The sequence below is a fragment of the Palaemon carinicauda genome, chromosome 7 (assembly GCF_036898095.1).
Source record: "Palaemon carinicauda isolate YSFRI2023 chromosome 7, ASM3689809v2, whole genome shotgun sequence".
Taxonomy (NCBI): Eukaryota; Metazoa; Arthropoda; class Malacostraca; order Decapoda; family Palaemonidae; genus Palaemon; species Palaemon carinicauda.
In genome coordinates, this window is record NC_090731.1 from 96347393 (window position 1) to 96368243 (window position 20851).

At 37.3% G+C, this 20851-nt stretch overlaps 1 protein-coding gene across 1 annotated transcript in view; it reads left to right on the forward strand.

Moving 5' to 3' along the window:
• The window catches only part of Zw10 (Zeste-white 10), a 648851-nt gene extending 629158 nt beyond the window's left edge, over positions 1–19693 (forward strand). Inside the window, exon 13 of the mRNA XM_068376802.1 lies at positions 19321–19693. Within this exon, the coding sequence (XP_068232903.1) occupies positions 19321–19557 (237 nt within the window). The 3' untranslated portion in view covers positions 19558–19693. The remainder of the gene's footprint in view (positions 1–19320) is intronic.
• Positions 19694–20851: the final 1158 nt, after the last annotated feature.

The window sequence follows — 20851 nt, forward strand, 5'->3', positions numbered from 1 at the left end:
AAAAACTGCAAATAGGAAGACCTCATTCAATGTCTTCCAGAAATGATCCATAGTTTTCTCCTCCATTTTGCAATGGGGTTGTCAGTGTTTGATGGCCAAAGATGAAGAACTTAAGCTCCTAATTCATGAACATTCCCTCATAATTGTATGTTTACAGGAAAGTATGCTTGGTGCTAACACGCCTTTTCCTCACGAGTATTTTAGCTATAGAACACCATATAAGCAACAAGCAGGGAGTCATGGCGGAAGTCTCATGTATGTTCATTGAGATGTTCCCCAAATATCTTTATTCGTACACCTCTGCAGGCAGTGGTTGCTCAGATAGGGAGAAAATATACAATATGCTCTCTGTACTTGCCTCCAAATGATAACATATAGTATGATAATTTAGTAGATGTGATTCAACAGCTCCCTCAACCTTTTCCTTTACTTGGAGATTTTAATGGTAGACATCCTTTGTGGGGTGATGTTTTAGCAAACACCAGGGGCAATATTATATCATCAATTGTGGAAAACCAAGATGTTGGACTCCTTAATACAGGAGAGCCCACACACTTCAATGTTCAGACAGGTACCTTGTCATGCATTGACCTTTCAATTGCAAGCTCTAACTGCCTTCTTGATTTTGATTGGAGGACATTAGATGATTGGCATACTAGTGATCATGCACCAATCATTATAAACACCAACAGGGCCCCACCTTTACAAAGATCTCCACGATGGAATCTTGGCAAGGCAGACTGGATTAAATTTTGTGAACTAAGTGAAATCGAGGGGAGTACAGAACTGCTTGAAAGTATTGATGATGTCATAGACCTACTGAATGGAACTCCGCATATAGCAGGAATTAATTTGATTCCCAAAACCACAGGGTTATTAAAACGTCGACCATTCCTATGGTGGTCTTCAGAATTAACTGTCTTGCACAGAGCCACCAGAAAATCTCTGAATAAATTGTGCAGACGCTGTACTGATGAAAATTTAATTATATAAAATAAAGTGTAGAGCACAGTTCTGCCGTGCCATGAAAAAAGCTAGGCGCCAATCTTCAGTATCTTTTGTTTTTTCACTCAACAGTAGAACACCACCATCTTCTGTATGGAGACAAATAAAAAAGATTACTGGAAAATTTACCCCAAACCCACCACCAGTGTTGAAGGTGAATGGTAATTATGTGACTGAAGCAAATGATGTTAGCAATGCCCTGGCTGATCATTTTTCAAATGTATCATGCAAGTGTGAAGCAGCTCCTGGTCACCAGTATATGAGCATTGAAGAAAAGAAAATTTCAAATTTTGCAACAGGAGGGGAAGAGTCATATAATTCTCCTTTTACTGAAAGAGAATTTGATTCTGCTCTTGCTAAATGTAACGATACAGCCCCAGGACCCGATGGAATTCTATATGCAATTGTTAAACGTACATTTTAATTCAAAGTTATTCATTTTAAGCAATATTAATAGAATATGTCATGATCATAGTTATCCAAGTGTTTGGGAATTAGCCATTTTAAAACCCGCTAAGGACAAGTTTTTAGCAGCAAACTATCAACCAATTACATTGACATCTTGTGTATGTAAAATCATGGAGAAGATGGTCAATGCAAGACTGATGTGGTATCATGAAAAGAAGGGTATTTTATCAACTATTCAGTGTGGATTCAGAAATATCCACACAACAACCGATGTGTTGATACATCTTGGGTCCTCTATTTGTGAAGCCTTTGCTTCCAATCAGCACCATATGAGTCTTTTTTTTTTTTTATTTGAAAATGCATATGATACTACATGGAGATATACTATACAGTGGAACCTCTACACACGAACGTATCTACATCCGAATTTTCCAACATCCGAAGTAAAATTCGAGCAAATTTTTGACTCTACACCCGAATTTTATTTCGACACACGAAGTAGCAATTTTCGTCGTACCGGTTGTATCCGAATTTTTCGACACGCGAAGTACAATTCGAACACGTTCCTACTCTACACCCGAATTTTTTTTTCGACACCCGAAGTAAACAATACACGTACGCGTAGTCGGTGCTCATAGCGCCTGATGTGTTTTTTATTTCCGCCAATAGAAGGCAGCACTTCAACCTCGGAGGGACCCTCAATTAGCGTGGCTTGGGTCAGTCCTCTGTTCTCGTTGGCTTTATGTGGTTGTGCCCTGTGCGTTCTGCTATTAATTGTGTTTTAATCGTGATTTTTTACATTCATCCTTTTACGGTATTTTACGAAAATCATGGGTCCTAAAAGGCTTAGTTTTGCAAGTGGTAATGGTAGTGGTGAGAAAAGGAATAAGGGAATGCTTTCTTTAGAAGTAAAGCAAGGAATTATTGAAAAGCATGAGCGTGGCGTCCGTATGAGTGGACTTGCAATAAGTTCCGCGCAAATAAAAGAGGTGTTAGGAAAATATCAAGACGTGGTCGACTTCATCGACAAATACCATCCAAAGAAATTGCAGGTTTGTCGTGTAGCTGCGCAGTTTGATGATGTTTCCCTAACTTATTTTCGAAACATTCTGAAAAGCTGTACCAAGCAACTTTCTATCGATAGCTTCTTTAAAAAAACTACGAAGCGAACTCGTGATGAAGAGGAAGGAAGTGGTTCAAAGAAAACAGCAAAGAGTGAAGAGAAAAAAATTCAATCAATTTTAAGTGTAGAGAGTGAAAGTGATTGAAATTAATCATCAAAAAGAAAAAAAGAAAATGTAAAAAAAAATATAAATTATAAAAAAAAAAAGCTAAGTTATGTTAAAGTTCACTTAGTGTAAGTTAGAATAAGTTACGGTAGTGTACGTTTATCGTAGTTAACCTCTCTACCTCCTCGCCGCCCGTCCGTCTCCTCTCTGCGTAGCAAGACTAACAACACCTGCGCTGGAGTTTCTAAGGTAAAGTGACGCTAAAAACCCGTTTCTTATTTATCATTTTTTGCTAATTCTTCTTATTTACATGTCTATTCTTCTTATTTACATGTCTATTATCTAATTTAGTGTTCATTATTCTCATGGGAAAATTATGTGTAGTAGTTTATTAAGAAGTTATCATAGGTTTTTGGGCTCAACCATGGATTAATCCTATTTCAATGTATTCTTATGGGAAAATTCGTTTCGACAACCGAACATTTTCTACATCCGAAGTTGGTTCTGGAACGGATTAAATTCGTATGTAGAGGTTCCACTGTACTTAAAACCATTCGTGAATTGGGATTAAGAGGAGAGCTATCACTGTTTATCCAATCATTTATTTCACAGAGTGTTTCAAGTAAGAGTGGGGGAACTCTATCAAAAAGTAAATATCAGGAAGAGGAAGTTCCTCAGGGTAGTGTGGTGAGTGTAACCCTGTTTGCACTAGCAATTAATGGGATATCCTCAGTCATTCCCCAGGATGTTCTCTCAGCACTATTTGTGGATGATCTCTCCATATCATTTCCCTCTTAATGAGAGAATGCCTTGATGAAGTCATTGAGCTTCAGCACGGTATTCTATTCCCTTGCTGAAACTTGGTGACGGGCAAGAGGGCTCTCGAACTTGGGGAAATTGCTCCCCCAGTTCAAATCTAAATTTCTCTTTCTTATCTTTTTCTTCCTCTTTATATTGCTTCAACCTTCTCCTAATATTATAAACTTTCCTTAATGTTGCTGTCCCAACCCTATGAGTAAAATTTCCCATATGTATATATGTGTATATATTTACATATATATGTATGTTTATTATTTTTTTTTTTTTATGGCATGGATGTTTCTACATCTGTTATTGCCACTTGGACGGATGTTTCTACATCCGGTATTGCTGCCTGCTGTGATGAATGGGAAAGGTGTCACGGTTGGGAGGTGTTTGTGCTCAAAGCTATATGTGAGAGTATTGGATGATCTCAGCCATCCCGAAGATGGTTTGGACCTCTTTGGCGGAACTATTCTCAAGTGTTGGGTCCTCGGAATCCAGGGGGATCCAATGCTTGGGGTAGGACTCTCGACTTTTGGCCGGAAGCCCGTCATTACAGATATGGGGAGGATGATTCCATAGTTTCTTGGTCTCAGTCCTAACAGGCGGGTTCAACTTACACCTGTGCCTCTATATCTTTTTTGGTGCTATCCTTCGGGTAGGGATGGAGTGGACCATCTGGGAAGTATACTCTCACTGTGCCGGTAGTGGAGAGTACAAATTTCCTTCCCAACAAGTGATGCCTTAATGTTCTCAAGCAGGTAAATCAAACTATTCAAAAAATCACTCTTCTCTTTTCTTTATTCTAATGGATTCTTCTGACAATGACCCCACCTCCCCTGGATATGCTGACTCGCCCACGGCACTGTTGACGACCTCTGACAATTCATTTAAAGAAAACTCCGTTGACGACATAGGAACTAAAAAGGACTATTCTTTAAACATTCGGGAAAAGGGTAATTTGGGCAACACAGGAAAACTGAATGTCCTGCACGTTACCCAAATCCCATTAGAAGCTAATTATGATGTGCTACATAAAATATTTGAGTGTTACGGATTAATAAAAGAAATTAGAATGAAACTTCAAGATGATAATTGGGAATCTTGGTTATCATTTAATTGTCATGAGGAAGCATTTAATGCAAGCCGTAACATTGTTGATATTAAAGTAGGTAATATGAGTGTTAAGGGTGCTCTGTGTGATGGGGCACCTAAAGATCTGGATGTCTACAGACCAGCAGACTGGGCTGATAAAGATGTAGAGGCAGATATGCCATCCCAAAGAAAGCCAAAACCACCAATGTTGCTTCTTGCTCAATCTATAGGAGGTACAGAAAATTATTTCAAGATCTGCAAATTTCTTCAGAGGAAGGTAGGTACGATCGCACCTGGAGATATATCTCGATTCGGGAAGAAAAGTTACTTGATAAAGGCCAAGTCATATACACAGTCTGTTATACTGTCCAATTTGAAGACAGTAAATGATGATATAAAATTGGACATCAAACCCCATCTAAACATTAGCTATGGAAGGGGAGTGGTTTTCAATAGGGATCTATATGAATTTACCGAAGAGGAGATATTGGCTATGTGTATACTATCAGTGTGGAAAGTACATAAAGTACCTGGAACATCAATGATTGTTCTTACTTTCCAGGATGCTGATGTACCTTTCCACATAGACATAGAAAATGAAAGGATCAGATTTCAACCTTTTAAGCAGAAGCCACTGCAATGTTATAATTGCTTTAAATTTGGACATCCTTCCAAACTTTGCAATAATGAAAAAATTTGTAATACTTGCTCCAATATTTACCATGGGGAGTGTAAACTTGGGGCAAGGTGCTTAAACTGCAACTCTAATCATAAATCTAATGATAGGAGCTGCCAGTTTTATAAGTTTGAAGAGGCTACCCTCAATAAATCAATTATTGAACATGTAAGCGTGGGGCATGCCAAGAGATTATTAAATAAATCTAATACTTATGCAAAGACATTAAAAACAGGAGAAAAAGTTCCTCGAGAATCATCTCACCCACCTACTAGTGTAGGTAGTTCTCGAAAAAGGAATTCGCCATCTATTGATGAAGCGCTGCATGAGACAAGAACATCTCCTCCTAAAGATTTATCATTGAGTATCAACAAAAAGACATTGCCCATCACTATCAAACCTTTGTCCCCCATTACAAAGGATAGTACTAACCTCTCCCAGGCCATATCCTTGCCTGATTTAATGGAGATTCCACCTGACACCAAGTTATCAGGTGTACCTGTAGTGGGGAAGGTATAAAAACCTGGTAACTCGCAACCTATTAATCGTAAAAGAGAGAGACCTCCATCTCTCTCACCCCCTTCCATAAGAAATGTTAGAATTATGACATCAAATAAATATGATGTTTTGTCTGTTGATGTTGCCGATCAACCAGAGGACAATTTAAATAAATCAGAAATTCAAGTTGAGATCCACCATCCCCCCCAACAAATAGATAAAAAGGGTACAAAGAAAAACACCAACATAAAACCCAACATAACAAGACCATCTCTGGAGAAACCTACAGGTAATAATGTTAGATTAAAAACTGCTAATGGGAAGACCTCATCCAAGATGTCTTCCTGAAATAATCCATAGTTATCTCCTCAATTTTGCAATGGAACTGTCAGGGTGTAAGGACGAAATTTGAAGAACTTAAGCTCCTAATTCATGAACATTCTTCCATAATTGTTTGTCTACAGGAAAGTATGCTTGATGCTAACACTCCTAGTCCTCGAGAGTATGTTAGCTATAGAAGACCATATAATCATCAAGTAGGGAGCCATGGTGGAAGTCTCATGTACGTTCGTCGAGATGTTCCCAAATACCTATGTCTGTATGTACAACCCTGCAGGCAGTGGTTGTACAAATTGATATAGGAAGAAAATATACAATATGCTCTCTCTACTTGCCCCCAAATGATAATATTTTATATGATGATTTAGCAGAGGTCATTCATCAACTCCCTCAACCATTTCTCTTACTGGGAGATATGAATGGTAGACATCCTTTATGGGGTGATATTTTGGCAAACACAAGGGGCAATATTATTTCATCAATTGTGGAGACTAAGGATGTGGGACTCCTTAATACAGGAGAGCCCACACACTTCCATGTTCAGACAGGTACCTTGGCATCCATTGACCTTTCAATTGCAAGCTCTAACTGCCTTCTTGATTTTGATTGGAGGACATTAGATGATTGGCATACTAGTGATCATGCACCAATCATTATGAACACCAACAAGGGTCCGCCTTTATAAAGATCGCCACGCTGGAATCTTGACAAGGCGGACTGAGTTAAATTTTGTGAGCTAAGTGAAATCGAGGAGAGTGCAGATCAGTTTGAAAGTATTGATGATGCCATAGACCTACTGAATGGAACTCTCCATATAGCAGGAATCAATTCGATTCCCAAAACCACAGGACTATTCAAAAGACGACCAGTCCCATGGTGGTCTTCAGAATTAACAGCCTTGCACAGAGCCACCAGAAAATCTCTTCTGACTAGATTGCGTAGACGCCGTACGAATGAAAATTTGATAACGTACAAAAAGTGTAGAGCACAGTTCCGCCGTGCCATGAAAGAAGCTAGACGCCAATCTTGGGTGGCTTTTGTTTCTTCCATTAATAGTAGAACACCACCATCTTCTGTATGGAGGAAAGTAAAAAAGATTGCCAGCAAATTCACCCCAAACCCACCACCAGTGTTGAATGTGAATGGTCAGTATGTGACTGAAGGAATTGAAGTTAGCAATGCCCTGGCTGACCATTTTTCAAATGTTTCGTGCAAGAATGTAGCAACTCCTGGTCACCAGTATAGGAGCATTGAAGAAAAGAAAATTTTAAATTTTGCAACAGGAAGGGAAGAGTCATATAATTCTCCTTTCACTGAAAGAGAATATGATTCGGCACTTTCCACTTGCAACGATACAGCCCCAGGACCCGATGGAATTCCATACACAATGATTAAACATGTACATTTTAATACAAAGTTGTCTATTTTAAGCATTATTAATAAAATATGGCATGATCATAGTTATCCAAGTGTTTGGGAACTAGCCATTATTTTAGCCTTTTTAAAACTCGGTAAGGACAAGTTTTTAGCAGCAAACTACCGACCTATTGCATTGACATCTTGTTTATGTAAAGTTATGGAGAAGATGGTCAATGCAAGACTGATGTGGTACCTTGAAAAGAAGGGTATTTTGTCACCCATTCAATGTGGATTCAGAAAAATACACTCAACGACTGATGTGTTGTTATGACTTGAGTCCTCCATTTGTGAAGCGTTTGCTTCCAAACAGCACCATGTGACAGTCTTTTTTCATCTTGAAAAGGCATATGATACCACATGGAGATACGGTATACTTAACCCTGGATAGGTACGCTACTCGGACACCCCTTTAAGGGTATACTCGGTCGCGCGCGACCCTGACTCCAAAAAAAAATTCAGGAAAAATTTAGTCATGCATCAATCTGTATTGTTTGACTTGCTAAAAATACTTCAAAGAATGCTTAAAAACTACTGAAAATATAAATGATACCCATCTACAAAATAACTATTTATTGGAATTATATTAAAAATTTAAGTATACAAAAAAAAGACGACGTAAATATTCACAAAAAATAGAAATATACATATACACATAAATCCCTTTAGGGACACCTTCTTAGATGGCAAAGCAACAGCGTGTAATTGCTGGAAATGAGTTGGACCCATAGAAGTCAAGATCTGAAATGAGAAAAGCGTAACTTTTTTTGGCCAAAACAATTTGTCCAAATTTCACGATTTTTTTGGGGTACCCAAATGAAATAGGAAGAGGCTAATTTTTTTTATAGAATAAACTCATATTATCCTAGAACAGAAATACATAATAAAATGTGCACTAAGATGTAATTCACTGTTATATCAGGAGCGAAATCTAAAGGTCATTTTTTGACGGCCTAGTTTCACAATGTAAATTTCTTATGAAAATCATTGTATCTCCTATAAAATATGATATTTATGCATTAAAATATACCAAAATATCACGAATTCTATACAGAACAAGAATATATAGAGATATGCCAACTTACCTTTCGGGTATGTCAACAAAAAGGCCGCAGACCGCAACAACTCTTACAGCCAAATCTACCACTTGAAATGAGGAATGGGGTTGCAAGCTCCATATTATCATCAACATCTCTTTTTAACTGCATTAGAAGTGTGTTGATGACATCCATGCCAAGGGAATACTTCCTGCTGGCCATTATTGAAGATAAATTCAAAATAAATAGAAAAAAATCAAATTTGCAAAAAATGAAAAAAATTCAGAAATTAGCATTTGAGGGAAAATGGACCTCATGGCAATATATGGCATTTAAGCCAAAACCAATGTCATGCAAGTGGTAGACACACCATCCACCCACACTTTCCAACTATAAAGAACCAAACAAGTATCAACACTGTTCGACAATTGATAATTATGTAATAACTTTTCTGTTTGATCACTTACCCCTATAAAGGTATTTCAGGGTCGAGGTCGACCCCTGTGGGGGTAAAAAAACGGGGAAGGAGGGAAGTTAGACAAAAATCAGTCCTAAAGCAGACAATGGCATGTAGACTAGTCACCCCTTGCAGGTCGATCACTTCCATATTCGAGACAGCTGATGATTTATGGGGAAAAAACAGGTTTTGAAAATGCTGTAGGGGTCGCGTACGACCCATCATACCTTTCCAGGGTTAAAAGAATCCATGAGTTAGGATTAAGAGGAGAGCTAACACTATTCATTCTGTCATTTTTTTCACATAGAGTTTTCCAAGTGAGAGTTGGGGAAGCTCTATCACAGAGTAAATGCCAGGAAGGAGGAGTTCCTCAGGGGAGTGTGCTGAGTGTAACCCTTTTTGCACTAGCAATAAATGGGATATCCTCAGTCATTCTCCGGGATGTTCTTGCAACATTATTTGTGGATGATCTCTCCATATCATTTGCTGGGACTAGAATGGTAATGGTTGAGAGAAAAATACAACTTTCTATTGATAAAATTATCCATTGGTCCGATATGGATGGATTTAAGTTCTCAACAAGTAAAACTAAAACTGTTCATTTTTGTCGTATCCGGGGAGTACATCCAGACCCGGATATATACATCAAAGGTCAACGGATCCCATGTGCAAGTGAAGCTAAATTTTTAGGGTTGATATTTGATTGTAGGCTTACATGGGTTTCTCACTTAAAAGCATTAAAAGCTAAATGTCTTGAAGCTATGAATCTTTTAAATGTATTGTCCCATACATAATGGGGGGGCAGACCGCAATACAATTTTAAAATTATACAAGGCCTTGATTTTTTCCAAAATTAGTTATGGATGCGAAATATACTCCTCAGCAACCCCAAGCCGGTTAAAAATATTAGATTCTATACAGCATGCTAGTATAAGATTGTCGACAGGAGCCTTTAGAACCTCACCTATCACAAGTCTCCTTGTGGATGCTGGGGAGTTGCCTCTAGACCTTTACCGAATGTCCTCTATTATTCGGCATTGGTTTAGATTGCAAAGACTCCCAAAATTCTTCAGCCTTTCAGACTGCAAGCCTTGTAAGGCACTCAACCTACTTTGAGTTGCACCCTAAATCTCTTCAACCTTTTGGGTTTCGGGTGAAACAATTATTAAACAATCTGAATATAATTAGAATTAAGGTGCTTCCATTCAAGGTATCATCAACGCCTCCATGGAAATTACCTGACATATCTTTTTGTAAATACTTTATTGGAGTTAAGAAGAATATGAGTGACTTAGGATCCAGGTCTCTTTTTATGGAACATGTTGAAGAACATAGGAAATCGACTTTTATATATACTGATGGCTCCAAATCTGATGCTGGCGTTGGATTTGGAGTACATAGTAATGATTTTAATTGTAGAGGGGCACTTCCTCTAAACAGCTTCCATATTTACTGCCGAACTGTATGGCATACTAACTGCTATTAAGAAAATAGCTTTGGAAAAGGAGGGTAATTTTACAATTTTTAGTGATGCAAGGAGTGTTCTTCAAGCTTTAGAAGTTTTTAATTCTTGTAACCCTCTGGTTTTAAAGATTTTAGAATGGCTTTTTATTATTGGACGGAGAGGTATAACAGTTCGATTTTGTTGGGTTCCAGCACATTTATGTGTGTCTGGGAACGAGAAGGCAGATTTACTGGCGAAGAATGCAGCATCCGAGTTGCTACCAAGGAGGTATCCCATTCCCTGTAATTATTTCCTACCTTACATCAAGAAATTGGTTTGTAATAAATGGCAATAGCACTGGGATAGTCAAGATGGCAATAAAATGAGGGAAGTAACAAATATCATATCACCTTGGAGATATAACATGATACCCCGAAAATGGGAGACGACTCTTTGTCGTGTCCGTATTGGTCACACACGGTTGACACACGAGTTTCTGCTGAAGGGCCAACACCAACCGTATTGCGAGGACTGTTTAGTACCTTTAACAGTGAGGCATTTGTTGACCGAATGCCCTAATTTTACTAACTTAAGAAATAGATATCTGTTTGAGGCTCGAGGTGAGGATGGCAGGTTCATCCTTGCCAAGATTCTTGGACATGATGTGTGTCTTAATATGCGAGCGGAATTTTTAGATTTATTTCAGAAGCAGGTCTTCTGAAAACTATTTAACAATTGTAATGACTTCTTAACTTTTTATGGTTTTAATTGAATTCTCTCTTATTTTTCATACATAATAAATGTCAGGATGCCAGAAAACTTTCAATCAATCAATCAATCCATATAATTTGCTGGAGCTAGAATGGCAATGGTTGAGAGAAAACTACAACTCGCAATTGACAAAATTATTCAGTGGGCTAATATGAATGGGTTAAAGTTTTCAACAAGCAAAACTACTACTGTCCATTTCTGTCTATCCGGGGAGTACATCCAGATCCGGATCTATATGTGAAAGGTTAATGGATCTCGTGTAGGTGAAGATAAATTTTTAGGATTGATTTTGGAGTCTAGGCTGAGATGGGTTCCTCACTTAAAGGCATTAAAATCTAAATGTCTTGAGGCTCTGAATTTTTTAAAAGTATCGTCCCATATACTATTTGAAAATTCTACAAGGCTTTAATTTTTTCAAAAATTAGATATGGGTGTGAATTATACTCCTCAGCCACCCCAAGTTGAATAAAGATATTAGATTCAATACATCATGCTGGTATAAGATTGTTCACAGGAGTGTTTAGAACCTCACCTATCCCAAGTCTCCTTGTTGATGCTGGAGAGTTACGTCTACTCTAGACCATTACTGCATATCTTCCATTATTCGGTATTGGTTTAGGTTACAAAGACTCCCCAACTCTTTAGCTTTTCAGACTGCAAGCCTTGTAAGGAACACCACATACTTTGAGTCTTGATAAAATTAGAGGTATAGTGCTTCCATTTAAAATACCATCAACCCCTCCATGGAAATTACCAGAGATATCTTTCTGTAAATATTTTATTGGTGTTAAAAAAACATGACTGAATTAGAAGTTAGGTCTCTTTTTATGGAACATGTTGAAGAACATAAGGAATCAACTTTTATATATACCGATGGCTCCAAATCCGATGCTGGTGTTAGATTTGGAGTTTATAGTAGTTCTAACTGTAGAGGGGCACTTCCTCCAATATCTTCCATATTTACTGCGGAATTATATGGCATACTAACACTATTGAGAAAATATTTTACCATTTATAGTGGTTCAAGAAGTGTCCTTCAAGCTTTAAAAGGTTTTAATTCTAGTAACCCTTTAGTTTTTAAGATTTAAGAGTGGCTTTCAATTATTGTCCTAAAAGGTATAACAGTTTAGATTTTGCCTGGGTTCCAACACACGTAGGTGTGTCTTGAAATGAAGAGGCAGATTCACTTGCAAAAAGTGCTGCAGCCGAGTTGCTACCAAAAAGGTGTCCCATTCTTTGTGATGATTTTTTACCAGCAAGTAAGAACTATATTTATAACATTTGGCAACAGCATTGGGATACTTTAAGCGAAAATAAGATGAAAGAAATTGCGATTGATATATCCCCTTGGAGGTATAATGGGATGCCCTGAAAATGGGAGACTACTCTTTGTCGTCTCCGCATTGGTCACACCTGATGACACACGAGTATCTGCTGGCTGGCCAACACCAACGATATTAAATTATCCAGTGGGCTGATATGAATGGATTTAAGTTCTCCACAAGTAAAACTACCATTGTCCTTTTTTGCCATATCCGGGGAGTACATCCAGACCCGGATATATACATTAAAGGTCAACGGATACCATGTTTAAGTGAAGCTAAATTTTGAGGTTTGATGTTTGATTGTCGGCTTACATGGGTTTCTCACTTAAAAAAAATTAAAAGCCAAATGTCTTGAGGCTCTGAATATTTTAAAAGTATTGTCCCATACATCATGGGGGGCAGACCGCAATACAATTTTAAAATTATACAAGGCCTTGATTTTTTCTAAAATTAGTTATGGATGTGAAATATACTCTTCAGCCACCCCAAGCTGGTTAAAAATATTAGACTCAATACATCATGCTGGTATTAGATTATCTACAGGAGCATTTAGAACCTCATCTATCCCAAGTCTCTTTGTTGATGCTGAGGAGTTACCTATAGACCTTTACCGAATGTCTTCGATTATTCGGTATTGGTTTAGATTGCAAAGACTCCCTAACTCTTTAGCCTTTCAGACTGCAAGCCTTGTAAGACACACATCATACTTTGAGTTGCACCCAAAATCTCCTCAACCTTATGGCTTTCGGGTGAAACGATTATTAAACAGTGTGGATATAATTAGAAGTTAGGTACTTCCATTCAAGGTATTATCACGCCTTCATGTAATTTACCAGAGATATCTTTTTGAAAATACTTTATTGGAGTTAAGAAGAATATGACTGACCTAGAAGCCAGGTCTCTTTTTATGGAACATCTTGCACATATAGGATCGACTTTATATATAATTTACTAATGGCTCCAAATCTGATGCTGGCATTGGATTTGGAGTACATAGTAATGGTTTTAATTGTGGAGGTGCACTTCCTTTAACAGCTTCCATATTTACTGCCGAACTTTATTGCATATTAACTGCTATTGAGAAAAATACCGTTGGAGAAGGAGGGTAATTTTACAATTTTTAGTGATGCAAGGCGTGTCCTTCAAGCTTTAGAAGTTTTTAATTCTAGTAACCCTCTAGTTTTAAAGATTTTAGAATGGCTTTTTATTATTGGAAGGAGAGGTTTAATGGTTAGATTTTGTTGGGTTCCAGCACATGTAGGTGTGTCTGGGAATGAGAAGGCAGATTCACTGGCAAAGAATGCTGCATCTGAGTTGCTGCCCAAGAAGGTATCCCATTCCGTGTAACGATTTCCTGCCCAACATCAAAAAATTGCTTTGTAATAAATGGCAACAGCACTGGGATAGTCTAAAGGGCAATAAAATGAGAGAAGTAACAAATGACATATCTCCTTGGAGGTATAACATGATGCCCCGAAAGTGAGAGACTTCTTTTTGTTGTCTCCGTATTGGTCACACTCGGTTGACACATGAGTTTCTGCTGAAGGGCCAACCCCAACCGTATTATGACGTCTGTTTAGTACCTCTAACAGTGAGGCATTTGTTGACCGAATGCCCCAATTATAATAACTTAAGGAATAGATATTTGTTTGAGGGTCGAGGTGAGGGTGGCAGGTTCCTCCTTGCCAAGATTCTTGGACATGATGTGTCCTATGGAAGTGGCATATTTAGATTTATTTCAGAAGCAAGTCTTCTGAAAACTATCTAACTTTTATAATGACATACAACTTTTATGGTTTTAATTGAATATTCTTTAGTTTTTTTATATATGTAAACTAAATGATATCGGCATCGATGACCTTAGATGTCAGGGTGCCTGAAAACTTTAAATCAATCAATCAATAAATTATTGGTGTTAAAAAAAACATGACTGAATTAGAAGCTAGGTCTCTTTTTATGGAACATGTTGAAGAACATAAGGAATCAACTTTTATATATACCGATGGTTCCAAATCTGATGCTAGCGTTGGATTTGGAGTATATAGTAGTTCTTTTAATTCTAGAGGGGCACATCACCCAATATCTTCCATATTCACTGCGGAATTATATGGAATACTAACCGCTATTGGGAAAATAGCATTAAAAAAGCAGGAGCCATTTTACCATTTATAGTGATTCAGGAAGTGTCCTTCAAGCTTTAGAAGGTTTTAATTTTAGTAACACTTTAGTTTTAAAGATTTTAGAGTGGCTTTCAATTATTTGCCTAAAAGGTATAACAGTTTGATTTTCTTGGGTCCGGCACACGTAAGTTTGTCTGGAAATAAAGAGTGAGATTCAATGGCAAAGAGTGTTACAGCCTAGTTGATACCAAGTAGGTCTCCCATTCTTTGTAATGATTTTTTACAGGCAATTAAGAATTCTAGTTATAACAATTGGCAACAGCATTTGGATAGTTTAAGCGAAAATAAGATGAGAGAAATTGCAATTGTTATATCCCCTTTGAGGTATAATGGGATGCCCCGAAAATAGTAGACTACTCTATGTTATCTCTGCTTTGGTCACAGTCGGATGATACACAAGTGTTTGCTGGCTGGCCAACACCAGCCATATTGCGACAACTGTTTGATACCCTTGACAGTGAGGCCTTTGTTGACTGAATGCCCCTCGTATAGCATTGAAAGAAATAGATATCCATTTGAGGCTTGTGATGAAGATGGCAGGTTCATCCTTGCCAAGATCCTTGGACATGACGTGTCGTACAATGCTCATGGCATTTTTAAATTTATATCAGAAGCAGGTCTTCTTAATGCTATTTAACTTTTACAGTATAACATATTTACTTCTAGTGACATTTTTAAATTCATATCGGAAGCAGGTCTTTATAATGCTATTTAACTTTTATAACATATTTACTTGTGGTTTTAATTGAATATTCTTTTAATCTTTATTTATAATAAACGATATCGGCGTCAATGACCTTCGATGTCAGGATGCTAGAGAACTTCAAATCAATCAATCAATCAATCACGAGCTTTCCCCCATAATTATATGTCTACAGGAAAGCAACCTTGCTGCTAATACCCCTTGTCCTCACAAATATCTTGGATATAGGATGCCATATGATCACGGAGTAGGGAAGCATGGCTGAAGTCTCATATACGTTTGTCGAGATGTTCCCCAAATACCGTTATCTATCCGTACACCTCTGCAGGCAGGGATTGTTCAGATTGATATAAGGGGAACTACACAATCTACTCGCTGTACTTGCCTCCAAATAATAACATATTGTATGATGATTTAATAGAGGTGATTCAACAGCTCCCTTGATCTTTTCTTTTACTTGGAGATTTGAATGGTAGACATCCTTTGTGCGGTGATGTTTTGGCAAACAACAGGGGCAATACTATATCATCAAATGTGGGAAATGAGGATGTCGGACTCCTTAATACAGGGCAGCCCACACACTTCCATGTTCAGACAGGTACCTTTTCATGCATTAACCTTTCAATTGCTATCTCTAACTGCCTTCTTGATTTCGATTGGAGGACAGATGATTGGCATACTAGTGATCATGCACCAATTATTATAAACACCAACCAGGGTCCACCTTTACAAAGATTTCCACGATGGAATCTTGATAAGGCGGACTGGGATAGATTTCGTGAGCTAAGCGAAATTGAAGGAAATGCAGAACAGTTTGAAAATATTGATAATGCCATAAACTTACTGAATGGAACCCTTCGTACAGCAGGAGTTAATTCAAATCCCAAAACAACTGGGTTATTCAAATGATAACCAGTCCCCTGGTGGTCTTCAGAACTAATTGCCCTGCACAGACCTACAAGGTCTTTAACTCGACTGCGCAGACACTGTACTGAGGACAATTCAATTATATACAAGAAATGTAGAGCACCGTTCCGTCGTGCTATGAAAGAAGCTTGGCGACATTCATGGGTGTCTTTTGTTTCCCCCAAAAACAGTAGAACACCACCATCTTCTCTATGGAAGAAAGTAAAAAAGATTGCAGGCAAATTCACCCTCAACCCACCACCACTGTTGAGGGTGAATGGTCAGTATGTGACATGAGCAACTGAGGTTAGCGATGCCCTGGCTGATCATTTTTCAAATATATCATGCAAGTGTCAAGCAGCTCCAGGTTACCAGTTTAGGAGCATTGAAGAAAAGAAAATTTTAAATTTTGCAACATCAAGGGAAGAATCATACTATTCTCTTTTTACTGAAAGAGAATTTGATTCTGCACTTGCTACGTGTAATGATACAGCCCCTGAACCCGATGGAATTTCATATGCAATGATTTAAACTTGTACCTGTTAATAGCAAGTTATTCATTTTGAGCATTATTAATAGAATCTGGCATGGTCATAGTTATCTAAGTGTTTGGGAACTAGCCATTATTTTAGCCCTTTTAAAACCCGGAAAGAATAAGTTTTTAGCTGCAAACTATTGGCCAATTGCATTGACATCTTGTTTATGTAAGATCATGGAGAAGATGGTAAATGCAAGACTGATGTAGTACCTGGAAAAGAAAAGTATTTTATCACCTATCCAGTGTGGATTTAGGGAAATGCACTTAACGACTGATGTCTTGAAACGACTTGAGTCTTCTATGTAACTGCCTTATTTGACTTTCGAAAAGGCAGATGACACTGCATGGAGATATGGTATACTTGAAACCATTCATGAATTGGGATTAAGAGGAGAGCTACCAATGTTTATTGAATCATTTTTTCAAGTGAAAAGGGTGGAATATTTCAGAGAGAAAATATCAGAAAGAATGAGTTCCCCAGGGTAGTGTGCTGAGTGTGACCCTATTCACACTAGCAGTTAATGGGATATCCTCAGACATTCCCCAGGTATTCTCTCTACACTATTTGCGAATGATCTCTCCATATCATTTGCTTGAGCTAGAATGGCAATGGTTAAGAGGAAACTACAACTCACAATTGACAAAATTATTCAGTGGGCTGATATGAATGGGTTCAAGTTTTCAACAAGCAAAAATACTATTGTCCATTTCTGTCATATCCGGGGAGTACATCCAGATCCGGATATATACATTAAAGGTCAACGGATCCCATGTGTAGGTGAAGCTAAATTTTTAGGATTGATTTTCGATTCTAGGCTTACATGGGTTCCTCACTTGAAGATGTTTAAGCTAAATTTCTTAAGGCTCCGAATCTTTCAAAAGTATTGTCCCATACATCATGGGGGCAGACCATAAAACTATTTTAAAATTATACAAGGCCCTAATTTTTTCAAAAATAAGTAATGGGTGTGAAGTATATCCCTCAGCCACCCCAAGCAGATTAAAGATATTAGATTCAATGCAACATGCTGGTATTAGATTGTACACAGGAGCATTTAGAACCTCACCTATCCCTAGTCTCCTTGTTGGTGATGGAGATTTACCCCTAGACCATTACCGAATGTCTTCTATTATTCGGTATTGGTTTATATTGCAAAGACTCCCTAATTCTTTAGCCTTTCATACTGCAAGCCTTGTAAGACACACATCATACTTTGAATTCCACCCAAAATCTCCTCAACCTTATAGCTTTTGGGTGAAACAATTATTAAACAATCTTGATATAATTAGAGGTAAGGTGCTTCCATTTAAGATATCATCAACCCCTCCATGGAAATTGCCAGAGATGTCTTTTTATAAATATTTTATTGGTGTTGAAAAAAATATTACTGAATTAGAAGCTAGGTCTCTTTTTGTAGAACATGTTGAAGAACATAGGGAATCAACTTTTATATATACCGATGGCTCCAAATCTGATGCTGGCGTTGGATTTGGAGTATATAGTAGTTCTTTTAACAGTAGAGGTGCACTTCCTCCAATGTCTTCCATATTTATTGCCGAAATGTATGGCATACTAACCACTATTGAGAAAATAGCGTTAAAAGAGGAGGGCAATTTTACCAATTATTGTGATTCAGGAATTGTCCTTCAAGCTTTAGAACGTTTTAATTCTAGTAACCCTTTAGTTTTAAAGATTTTAGAGTGGCTTTTAATTAATGGTCTGAAAGGTATGAGAGTTTGATTTTTTTGGGTTCCGGCACACGTAGGTGTCTGGAAATGAAGAGACAGATTCACTGGCAAAGAGTGCTGCAGCCGAGTTGTTACCAAGAAGGTATCCCATTCTCTGTAATGACTTTTTACCAGCAATTAAGAATTTTATTTATAACAATTGCCAACAGGATTGGGATAGTTTAACTGAAAATAAGATGAGAGAAATTGCAATTGTTATATCCCCATGGAGGTATAATGTGATGCCCCGAAAATAGTAGACTACTCTATGTTATCTCCGCATTGGTCACACTCGGATGACACATGAGTTTCTGCTAGCTGGCCAACACCAACCATATTGCGACGACAGTTTGATACCATTGACAGTGAGGCATTTGTTGACTGAATGCCCCACTTATAGTGCAGAAAGAAATTGATATGTTTGAGGATTGGGGTGAAGATGGCAGGTTCATCCTTGCCAAGATCCTTGGACATGGTGTGTCATACAATGCTAGTGGCATTTTTAAATTTATATCAGTAGGTCTTCTTGATGTTATTTAGGTCTTATAACATATTTAGTTTTCTGTTTTCAATTGAATATTCTTTTAATCTTTATGTATAATAAACGATATCGGCCTCAATGACCTTCGATGTCAGGATGCCAGAGAACTTCAAATCATTCATACATTCATTCATATAAACAGATTGTTTATTGTTGACAGGTTTTATGCTTTTGAAGAATGTATGTGTTTTCTAATAAATACAATTTCCTTTCATAATTTCAGAGTGAAGGAGAATCGGGAACTATGTCAGATGATATAATCTGTTATGTGAAATTATGGCGAAAGTTTTCAGAATTGATCATTGTATTGGGAGCAAGCTTGCGTGAAATATTGGATCGTTGGGCTGAAGGAAAGGGTCCTCTTGCCCATGAATTTACACCAGATGAATCCAAACAACTTATCAGATCACTTTTCCAAAATACTGACAAAAGGGCTCATGTTTTAGCCAAAATCAAGTAAACTATGTTTTTGGGGCTTGCAGGTGATCATCAGATTGTTTAATGTTGATTTATCTTATTATTATACCCAGATAAGGTTAATTTCATTTCATCAAAATGGTATAACTACTGGTTTTCCTAATAAAGATATGATTGGTGATTTTTTTTCCTTGTCCTATATTCATAGAAAAAAAACATTGTTAGTAACCTTGTATGTTGATGTAAAGTGGACAACTGGTAATCATTTAGAGTGCAAATGAGCTTCTGTTTCCCAGGAAGTATAGAGAACCCCTTCAAATGGTGGCTAGACGGTCACATTTTTTAACATCACCATAGTGTAAATGTCAGATTGGTGCATTGGTCAAATATCCTTTTCACACCTCCAATTTCAACATTTCCTTATGCATAAGGTTTCTTTTATTTTGGTCAGTGATTATACCATAGAGTTCTGGATTTTGAGAAGGTTGTAACACAACCAAGACAAGTAATTAGCCAGACATTAAATGAAGACAAGTTGCAAAAAGGATATGTTAAAATAGTGGTATTACTATGTCAAAGCACAGTGTTTACAGAATAAATTTAGATAATTGTGGATACTCCTTCTCTATCATAGATATGGAAAAGTTGCAAACAAGTTCAAATAAGGTACAGTATTGTTGTTTTATTAGTAAATAGATATTATTAACAAACAGAGAAAATTTTTATGACATAAATCTTATGTATGGAGATTGACAATGGAAGGTAAGGTATTATACGAATAGTGGTCGGATGATGAACGAGAAGGGCATTATTTTTTTTAAGCTCAGCCAACTAGCAAAAATTGATATATGTACAGTATAAATCATATATATAAAGTTGTCCCCTTTTTTCAAGAAAACAGTGTTGTTAATTTTGAAGTTTATTCCATTTAAAGATACCAAGTGTTAATAAAAAAAAAAAAAATCATCATTGAATGGTTGCTAGACAGAGTACGGTAGAAATCTTGTACGTAGATAATATCCTTGGAATTGCAATTTTTTTTTTTTTTTGTGCAAACATGCAATAGTTCTTATAAAATATTTTGAGTAAGTTAGAGTATACTATAGTTAAACCTCATTTTCATAATCATTATTATTATCATTATTATTATTTATTATTATTATTATTATTTCTGGGCTCCGAGCTGTGCCGCCCAGTGAAATACTCCTAAAGCACTATTTCCAAGGAATATAACTGCTATATATTACCAGAGAAAAAAAGCATAGGAATGCCAGGTTGAACCCAGCTCGCTCACCTATAAAAGGTGTCGGTATAATATACTGGGGCGTGATAATTCA